This window comes from Struthio camelus, chromosome 34, assembly GCF_040807025.1.
Source record: "Struthio camelus isolate bStrCam1 chromosome 34, bStrCam1.hap1, whole genome shotgun sequence".
In the NCBI taxonomy this organism is placed as follows: Eukaryota; Metazoa; Chordata; class Aves; order Struthioniformes; family Struthionidae; genus Struthio; species Struthio camelus.
The window spans coordinates 1,202,429-1,212,489 of NC_090975.1; the positions used below are offsets into that span (position 1 = coordinate 1,202,429).

Consider the following 10,061-nt stretch of genomic DNA (forward strand, 5'->3'; position numbering starts at 1 on the left):
CCGTGCTGGGTCCCAAAGCTGAGCGGTGCTGCGCAGAGGCTGGCAGTGGGTTTAGCACAGGCAAGCTGGGGGTGCAGGAGCAGGTGCCCAGGGAGGCCTGCTGCAGAGCTGAGCCAGGGCCTGGCACCCACCCCAGCTCCTCCTCCATCCTGCTCCCTGACCCCATTATGAAACAGCTCGTTAGCACTAATTCTTGCCAGGCCTTCAGGCTGCCACCTGTCTCCAGCTCCCGAGTACCCAGTACCCAGGTCCTGGGGGATGGGGCCAGTGGGGGCCTTGGCCAGCAGCTCTGCCCTCCAGCTCCCTGACCCTGGGGCATGGGCAGGGGCCAGGCTTTGACCGAGGGCAGGCATGGGGCACAAGACAGGGCCACAGGGGGAAAGTGGGGCAGCAGGGCAGTAGGGCACTGTGGAGGGCACTGCAGGCCATGGGGGGAGGGTAGACTAGGGGAATAGGGCAGTGGCTTGTGGGACACTGGGGGCTACAGGGGCTGGGGGGCCAGGACTGCAGAGGGGCAGGGCATGGGACAGTGGGGGCCATGGGTATAGAGGGCATGGGTGAATGAGGGATCAGGATCAGGGGTGGAAGGGAAAAGTGTACAGGGCACTGGGGCCATGGGTGTAGAGCATGTGAGAGCAAAGCGAATGGGTGCAGGAGGGACTAGGGCTGTGGAGGGGAAGGACATGGGACAGGGGGGTCCATGGCTCCAGAGGAAGTGGGTGCAGGGGGAAATAGGTGCAGGGGGGAGCAGAGCTGTAAAGGGGCAAAGCATGGGGCACTGGTGGCCACGGGTGCAGAAGGCATCACGACTAGGGTTGGGAGGGAGAAGTGTACAGGACACTGGTGGCCATGGGTGTAGAGGAGGGACCAGGGCTGCAGAGGGGAAGAGCACAGGGTCCTGGAGGCCAGGGGGGCAGAGGAAGTGGGGTTCAGGGGACACATCCCATACATGATGACAAAAGGGATGAGGATGAGGCTGGGGGCAGTAAGGAGGGTGCAGCAGGCGGACAGTGTGCAGCAGCACAGCCCTGGCCCCTCTGCAGTGGGGAGGGGTCCCAGTGGGGGCAGGACAGGGCTGTGCTAGCTTTTTTCCCGCAGCCCAGGGAGCAGCAGCTGAACTCAGCAGCACATACGTCACCTGGCCCAGCTGCCAGCAGGCTATTTCCAGTGCCCCCGCACCTGTTTGTACCTCCACCCCCGGCCACCCCCGCAGCTCTGCCACCACGCTCCCTCCCACGCTCTGGGGAAGCTGGCCAGCAAAGGCCACTGCCCTTCCCCAGGGGACAGACGCCTACATCCTCCACATGCCACCGGGGCCGGAGACGTGCCCTCTGAGCTGGAGACGGCAAGGCTGGGGGCGTGCTGGCGGCCGGACCCCTAGGACAGTCCCAAGCCCTGGAGGGGCAGGAGGGTGCAGTGGTTAGAGCAGGGCATGTTGTCTGCCCCGGGAGGGATCTGGGGAATGTTTCCCTGGCCTTGTGTTCCTCCGCTATCAATCTTCACTCCCAAGTAAACAGCCTGAGAAGGGCAGCATGAGGAAGTCTTTAGGACATGGCTGCGTGACCTTTCCCAGCCGGCTGCAGGCCAAGCAGGTCCCGCTAATGTGCTGTCAAGTATTATTTACCTTCCAGCAGGCTGGGGTCAGGGCAGCTTTAAGCAGCTGGGATGGGGCGAAAGAGCAGCTGGGGAGAGAGCAACAACAACCACAGAGGTGGCACTGGGGGAGAGGGAGAGACATGGTCAGGGAAACTGGGGGGAACCAGTGGGCACAGCCTCAGGAGCTCAGTGAGAGGGAGGTATCTAACCTGGGAACTGGGGGAAGAAGGAAAGTACGGTCCCAGGAGCTGGGAAAAGGAAAGGGGTATGGCCTGGGAACTGGGGGAGAGGGAGGGATGTGGCCTGGGAACTGGGGGGCAAGGGGCCAGCACAGCGCTAGGGTGCAAGGAGAGAGAAGAGCAGGATGACCTGACTCGCCACACGCTCTGCTCCAGCCTCCTCCAGCCCAGTGCTTGGGGAGATGACCACCCCTCACCGCATCCACACCATCACTGCATCCTCCCCTAGCGGGACCCAGCAGCAGCTAGGCACAGCATATGCCCCACCACCTCCAGCTAACACATTTCAAAGTGGGACTGCTTCCTTGGCAGGACAACGCATGTGTGTGCTGCCAGGAGGGCTTTGCCAGCCTCTTCCCAAAATAGACCCCAGGAAATCTCCCCGCGGAGAGGCCCAGATGTGAGTCAGACCAGGGGCTTGCAAAGCACAGGGGTTCGCGTGGCTGGGCAGGTGGGGCTGGGGGTGCCTGAGACACTGGCAGAGAGGGGACGGCATGGGGACAGACAGCCACTCTCTTGGGGCATTCAGTGATGTCCCCTTGTGCATGGCATGGGGCTGGGACGCCATGATCCTGGTATCGCTACAGGCAAGTGACAGACCTGACCCTCTCATGTCTGTCTCCCAGACCGTCCAGCCCTACAGCTGCAGGGGATCAGGGGCCCCTGCTTGGTCCCAGCCCCTGCCCCAGCCCCACACCCTCATGGGACCCAGCCCTATGTCTACACGGTGATGGGATATCAGGTGAAACTCGAGGGGAAGTGTCATGAAATGCTGTGTGGTGGGACTCCAAATCATTGTCCCCACCTTCTGGCTTTCCTCACAGATCACGCTTGGAGAGGGGAAACTGAGGCACGCAGAGGGATGGTGATATACTGCTGCAGCCTCACAGTCCCCACTTTGCAGCCCTGGTCAGGCTGTAGTGCTCTTCACGCTTTGGGCTATGAGGTCGTGGTATTGCCAGTCTGTGGGTTGTGGTGGTCACTGTGGGGCTGTTGCAATTGGAGACCAGTGGGGTGCAATTGCAACCGGGCCTGCCCTGGGGAGTGTCTTGTGGTTGTGGCATTGCTGAGGCTGTGGGTTGTGGCTGTGGTTGTGGCTGTTGATGTCTGTAGCATTTGGGATATGATGGTTGTGGCTGGGCTGCGTGTTGTGACATTGCCAGGGCTGTATGTTGTGGCATTGCCAGGGCTATGTGTTGAGGCTGGACTGTGTCGTGGCACTGCCAGGCATTCATGCTGCAACGCAGCCAGGCTGTGCGTTGCAGCAATGCCTCAAAAGCATTGCAGCAACAGCTCAGGCCGCGTGATAGCTGGGTGGTGCTGTGTGTGCGGCCCCCCCGCCACCACCACCACTGCAGGTGCACACATGTGTGCACACTCTGTAGGGGCTGTGTGCATGGCAGGGCATGTTTAGGGGTCAAATGTGCATGCATCTCTGAGCTTGGCTGGCTGTGTGTGCTGCTGTGGACTCTTTGGGGTTTGGTGTGTGCACACACAGGTGCACTCCAGCCCTGCTGTGCCATACTGGTTGTCCATGGTACCCCTGCCCATTCTGAGCAGGGTCCCAGGGGCCCAACAGGGCTTGCAAGGAGCCACCCAGGGCTACCCAAGGAGGAGAACAGTGCGTGGCCCAACAGTGTCCGACCACACGCTGTGGCCACACCATGAGCGGAAATAAGCTGCAAAACAGCTGCAGCTCCAGGGCACCAAATGCTGAGCCTATATTTAAAAGCCGAGTGCTGCAGCCGGGGATGGCGCAGGCCATGCGGGCAGTGGGGCACCGTGCCAGGTGTGGGCACGGCCCCGCAGAAGCACCGACGGCAGCCTCTCACGCAAGGGGCAGTGGGGCAAGAAGGGGTGGCCATGGGGCAGGGGGGCTGCAGGTGGCAGAGCCGAGCAAGCCACGGGCTGAGCAGTGCTGAGACCAACAGGCTCATTGCACCACACAGCCCTGTGGTGGGAGTGAGGCTCCAGGGTGCCTGGCCCTGGCAGCGCTAAGGGCTGCCCATCTGTCCATTTGCCCCACATGCTCGGTGCACAGCACTCTGCCATACATCTGGCCATCCCTGCCAAGCATGGTCTGCGCTGTCTGTCTGTCCAACTGCCCATCCAAACAGCACTGCAGGTTGGCTGTCCATCCCATGCACCACGCTTCGTCTGCCTGTCTGCACAAGCTGTGCTCCAGACTGTCAGTCCTTCCAACCATTCAGCCATCCATCCACCTCACACAGCTTTGCTCTTCACATCATCTGCCTCTGCCTGCAGGGCCCTGGGCTGTCCATCCATCAGCCCATGCACCGTGCTCTGTCTGTCCCCCTATGACCTGCTCCATGCTGTATGTCTGTCCATTCTTGCTCACAGTGCTGTCTGTCCATCTGCCCCATGTGCAATGCTGTTTCCCCATGCCATGCCCCATGTTATCTGTCTTCACATGACACGGTCTGCCTGTGCCCCATGCCGTGCTCCAGCCTGTCTGTCTATCCCCACACATAGTGCTCTGTCTGGCCCCCCATGCCATGCGCCACGCTGTCTGTCTGTCCTGGCACAGCACTGCGTGCTGTCTGTCCCTCCATGCCCTTTCGCGCACCAACGCCAGGCTCCTAGGCCATGCTCCGTGCTATGCGTCCATCTGGCCGTGCTGACTGCCCCTGCCAAGACGGGGGCTGGCGGGGTGGCCCGTGCATCCCCCTGGCTGCCCAGCGCAGTCCGGGCAATGTCGGGGACTGTCCAGCGCCTGCCTCCTGCCTATGTTTGGAAGTCGGCACGAATTGCGCCTGACACATGTTCCCTGCGAGCAAGCAGGAGAGATTAGCGCGGGCCGGCACTGCCCTGGGGACGGAGGCCACGGAGAGCGCAGGAAAGTCTGAGTCACAGCTCCCAGCGCCCAGGGAGGCTGCGGGGGCCAGGGACACGGAGCCGTGCCCTGTGCACACCTGGCTGTGCTGGCGGCACCGGGGCACGGCGCAAGGCCCAGCGCAGGGACACAGGTGAGGCACGCAGCTCTCCCAACTGCCTGGCTGCTTGGCTGTCCCCGCGCACCCCTGTATCCCTGCTGCAATGCCTTCCTGACCCTCTGTCCTATCTATCTGGGCACACTGGATGGACACGTACTGGTCCTCAGCCTTTTGCTTGCAGCTTTTGGGCATGGCAGGGCCCTCTCTGCTCAGCCATAGTCCCCGTGCTCCAGGATGTCCCATGGGCCCAGTAAGCACTGGTGGTCCGGGCTGCATGCGCCCAGAGAAGCTGGTGTTGGTGGTGACGCTGCTGCGGCTGTGCTGGTGCAGGTGGCTGCAGCTGGCAGCACTGGTAGGATGGCAGCAGGGTCCTGGGTCCTGTTTTGCAGCTGGGGATGGAGAAGCAAAGAGCTGGAATATGGCAAAAGGCAGAGCCAGCTCTGAACCCATGTGGGGTGGGACAGAGCGACTCCCGACCACTGCCATGGGGGCTATGTGGGGTGGGACAGAGACAGCCCCCAACCCCTGCCATGAGGGATGTGGGGTGGGACAGATCCAGCCCCAACCCTTGCCATGAGGGATGTGGGGTGGGACAGATCCAGCCCCAGCCCTTGCCATGGGGGTAATACATGGCGGGACAGAGCCAGCCGTGACCCCTGAGTATTGGGATGCAGTGGGAGGGACTGGGCTTGACTGGGCTTGACTGGGTTGGATTAGACGGGGCTGCACTAGGCTGTCTGGACTGAGCTAGGCTGGATTGGGTTGGGCTAGGCTGGACTGGGCTAGACTGGGTTGGACTGGGCTGGTTTGGACAGGCTGGCCTGGGCTTCACTAGACTGGGCTGGACTGGCCTGGACTGCACTGGATTGGGCTGGGCTGGGCTGGGCTGGGCTGAACTGGGCTGAACTGGGTTGGACTGGGCTGGATTGGACAAGGCTAGACCGGGTGGGACAGGGCTGGATTGAACTGGGCTGCTCTGGGCTTCACTAGAATGGACTGTCCTGGGCTAGGCTGTCCTGGGCTGGGATAGCCATGGCAGGGATTGCTGTCACCCTTCAAGGTTGTCCTGCAGCCTGGGAGTGGGGCAGGCAGCTACCCAGGGCTAGCCTGGCCTCTTCAGGCAGCTGAGACCCACTTGGGGCTGAGTGCAGCCAAGATCATGGAGGTGGCCCCGAGGGGCAGCCAAGAATCTGATGGGATGCTTGGGTGGCCACAGGGCACATGGAGACACCGGAAGAGGACGGGGAGGACAACGAGGCATTCCTGGAGCGGCTGATGGTGCGGACAGGACAGGGGGTGCCACTGCAGGAGCTGGAGGAGCAGTATGCCGTGCTGGAGGAGCTGGGCAGCGGGACCTATGGCCGCGTGGTGCTCACAGAGCCCCGGGATGGTGGTGAGGGGCTCTAGGGGGGCAGGGAGAGCCTGCTGCTGGGGGACCTGCTCCAGCCGTGCACATGTGTGCAGCTGTGTCCATGCCCAGCCCTGTCCGTGTTTGTACTCACCACTGTGCCAGCCTTGCAGGTGCCAAGCCCCATCTCTGCCCAACACTGTCTGTGCCCAGCCTGCCCTTCCAGCTCATCCATCCCCATCTCTGCCCAACCTCTTCGATGCTAGACCCTGTCTGGGACAGATCCTGCCTCATCTGTGCCCAGTGCATCCCATGCTGACCCAACCCCAACTCTGCCCTATCTCCCCCTCTTCCTGCCCCAGCCAGGGCTGACTCCCCCCCACCCCTTTTCTCAGGCTCACCAGTGGTCCTCAAGCTGATGGCGAAGGAGCACACAGACCGGCGGGCATTCCTGCGGGAGTACTGCATCACCTTGTGCCTCTCCAGCCACAGCACTTGCATCCGTGCCCTGCCCATCGCCTTTGAGAGTGCCACACACTTTGTCTTTGGTCAGGAACTTGCTCCTGCTGGGGACCTGTGTGCCCTCCTCAACCCAGGGGTATGTGCCACTGTGGGGCTCTACTGTGGGCCTAGGACACAGAGGGCCAGTTGAGGGCTCAGAAGAGGGGTAGGAGCCATGAGGTGTGGGGATATGCAGCAGGGTATGGGGAAGAAGGTGCAGGGACAGCTTTGCAGAGCGGGGGCAGTGACACTGTCTGAGGAGAGAAATCCTTGCAGCTGGGTACACTCACAGTGAGCACATGTCTTTATGTGCATGCCTCTGTATGTGGTGAAACTTTGCAATGGGTAGAGTGACACTTTGTGGGGACACCTTTTGCAGCAGGGTGCACACTCACTCTGTGTGTGGGGATATCCTTTGCAGTAGGGTGCACACTCACAAAATGTGTGGGGAGAATCCTTGCAGTGCAGAGATGTGGCCTTGGGCAACTGACGGACAAAGCATGTGTAGGAGATGCCAGGCAGTGTTGGGTGCAATGCCAGTGTGGGATGGTTCTGTTGGGTGTGGTGACACCAGCACCCAGGGCAGGCTATTGGCACAGTGGGCAGGAGGTTCTGGAGGCAGTGTGGACAGCAGGGTTGCTCTGCAGCAGGCTGCTCTGGGTTCAGGCCATGCTGCAGGTGACAGTGCCACTCTTCCACGCAGGAGGGCCTTCCGGAGGTGCTGGTGAAGCGCTGCGCATCCCAGGTGGCTGAGGCGCTGGATTTCATGCATAGCCGGGCCCTGGTGCACCGGGACGTGAAGCTGGACAACGTGCTGCTCTTCGATAGTGAGTGCCGGCGGGTGAAGCTGGGTGACTTTGGCCTCACACGCCTGCAGGGCTCAGCGGTCTGCGCCATGTCCATCATGCTTCCCTACGCTGCACCGGAGCTCTGCCTGCTCCAGGGCTCCGACACACTGGAACTGGACTCCAGCCTGGATGTGTGGGCTTTTGCCGTGCTGCTCTTCTGCCTCTGTACGGGCTGCTTCCCCTGGGCTGTGGCTGTCAGCTCCGATCCCCAATTCGAGGACTTCAGCACCTGGCAGGGCAGTGCAGTGGAGTGGGGGGTGCCGGCATCCTGGCAGACCTTCAGCTCTGGGGCACAGGAGATGTTCCGGCGCCTGCTCACACTGGACCCTGACCGCCGGAGCCCAGCCATTGAGGTGCAGAAATACTTGTCCCTGCCATGGGTGATGGCCCAGAACCAGGGTCTGGAGAGCACCAGGCCTCAGCCTGTGAACCATGACAGACAGGAACCAGCACTAAGCAGTTCCCAGTCCCCCCTTGCCCAGGGCTGTGCCTCAGCCAGCAGCTTAGAGGGGAGCACCAGATCTGCCAGGGGGCCAGGCCAGCCCACTGCCCAGGGAGGATCTGGGGACAAGCTGGGAGGACAGGAGACTGCCAGCAGGAGGGAGCAGGGCAACAGCAGCCAGAGTGGAGAGAATGGGGTTCCCACAACCCCTGCTAACGCTCTGGCCCTGTGCCACTAACCAGCATCTCCCTGCCTCCCTGGGGCTGGGAGAAAATGAATGATGGTGATAACCAGAGACAAAACTCCACTTAAGCAACAAGTGTAGGTGAAGGCTCTAAAACGCAAAAGATTGACAAGAGAACCCCAAGGCAAAAACAAGCAGCAGGACAGTGGACTGTTAAGAGGAAAGCAATCGGTTAGAAACAGAATACATTAAGGTTGATCTAAGAGCTTGGTAATGTAGATGGTAAAACTGCTCACTAACTCACAAAGGTATTTAGAATTTTGTCCAACATGAACTGCCTTCCCACATCTTTCATGCAAGGAGGTTTTTATCATTATACTGGCTGCTGTAACTAAGAAAGATGTTAAACAACCTGCTTGGGGTTAATGAGCAGGGAAACAAGTGCAAACCCTCAAGGCATATAGGCTTGGTGGTTCTCTAGTGGTTCTTCCATTTTGAAGAGCAAAATGGGTAAACTTGGGATTGAGTTCTTCCTGGGCAGTGCAAGGACCTGCAGTGGGCAGGATAACTGGCACAATTATAAGTGTGGAAGGACCAGCTGGAGGTGGTTCTACACCAAAAAAAAAAATAAAATAAAATAAACCACCTTCCAGAGCGCACATTGGCTGGGATGTGGGTCAATTATGTAAAAGAATGAAAAGAGATAGCAAGAGCAGATTGGTTCTGGGTGTGGAGGAGACAGAGGAGAAACATTAAAATAGACATCAGAGGCTGCAAAGACTGCAAACATTCTCCATCTCCGGTATCTCAAGCAGGACAGAAATCATGTGCTTAAGTGGTGAAACTAACTGGGCAGTTTGCACTAAGATGGAGTTTCTGGGGCAAGCTCCAAATCTGGAGGTTGGACAAACTTATGCCAAAACATACTGGGCCTTTTGGGAGGGCAACAGGACCAGCTGACCTCAAGCTCCTTGCTGGCTTTCATGTCAAGGTTGCTTGCATCCAAGTCTGGGATCCCACTGTCTTGCAAGTGCTTGGAAATGGTAAACAGCAAAGTCAGAGTTATTATCTATCTTGGGCAAAAGGGGCATGTGACAGATGCTGTCCAGGCACTGAGACCTATGGGGTTTGGGAAGGGACATTTTCACCCTGCAAACTGCCCCATCCCAGCAAAGGCAAGAATTGGCACCTAACCTTGACATAATGCAGTGTGCAGGCACAATTCTGCCTGTGTCCTGAGGTGCACCTCTTTGGGCTCTCCTGCACTTCTCCAAGCAGTTTGCACCTCTGGGCTCCTGAGGCTTCAGCAGGTGCCCCCACCGTACTCACAAGTGCTGTGCTGGGGAGCATGTACTCGCCTTTGTCTGGGGGTCCCAAAAAGGCAGGGAGATGCTGCCCTCTGCCATAGGCAGGCCTGATCCATCTCTTATTCAGAGAGAAAAATATCGGCGCAAAGCAGGAGAGGTGGAAATTAGCCAAGATGCTGAAGCTTAATCAAGTTCTCTGCAGTTTTGTCTTTTTGTAACTGCATTCCATCTGTGCTTTCATGTGAAGCTGCTGTTCTAGCCCTAAATCCTGTCTAGGTATAAAGCTTGCAGAGCAAGATATTAAAAGGATATTGCCATCTTCTCGTCATATTGCAAGTCTTCACAACCCCCTGCACCTGTGCTTTTCTGCATCTCTTCTCCTCAGGGCAGGCGGAGCAAAGAGTAATTCCAGGAAGGGCTTCAGGCCCCCTCACACCGCGCAGTCCACGGCTCGGGTAGTGGGAGGGATTGCTGAATAGGGACCAAAAGAGATTGCAAGCCTGGGAAACCATCCCGGAGAGGAGGGAGGAAGGAAGGGGACAGGTAGGGGGGCCGGACTGTGAATGAGGTCTCTGGCAGTCAGGAGGCATTTTGAACGCCTAACTTCAGTGTCTGAAATGTACGTGGGCATTTTTTATCTTT

At 59.2% G+C, this 10,061-nt stretch overlaps 1 protein-coding gene across 1 annotated transcript; it reads left to right on the forward strand.

Annotated features, from left to right (window-relative positions):
- Nucleotides 1-6,010: 6,010 nt before the first annotated feature.
- SBK3 (SH3 domain binding kinase family member 3) lies at nt 6,011-8,166 on the forward strand. Its single transcript, XM_009676816.2, has 3 exons — nt 6,011-6,182; nt 6,533-6,735; nt 7,342-8,166. The coding sequence occupies exons 1-3, from the start codon at nt 6,011-6,013 to the stop codon at nt 8,164-8,166; spliced, it is 1,200 nt and encodes a 399-aa protein (XP_009675111.2).
- Nucleotides 8,167-10,061: the final 1,895 nt, after the last annotated feature.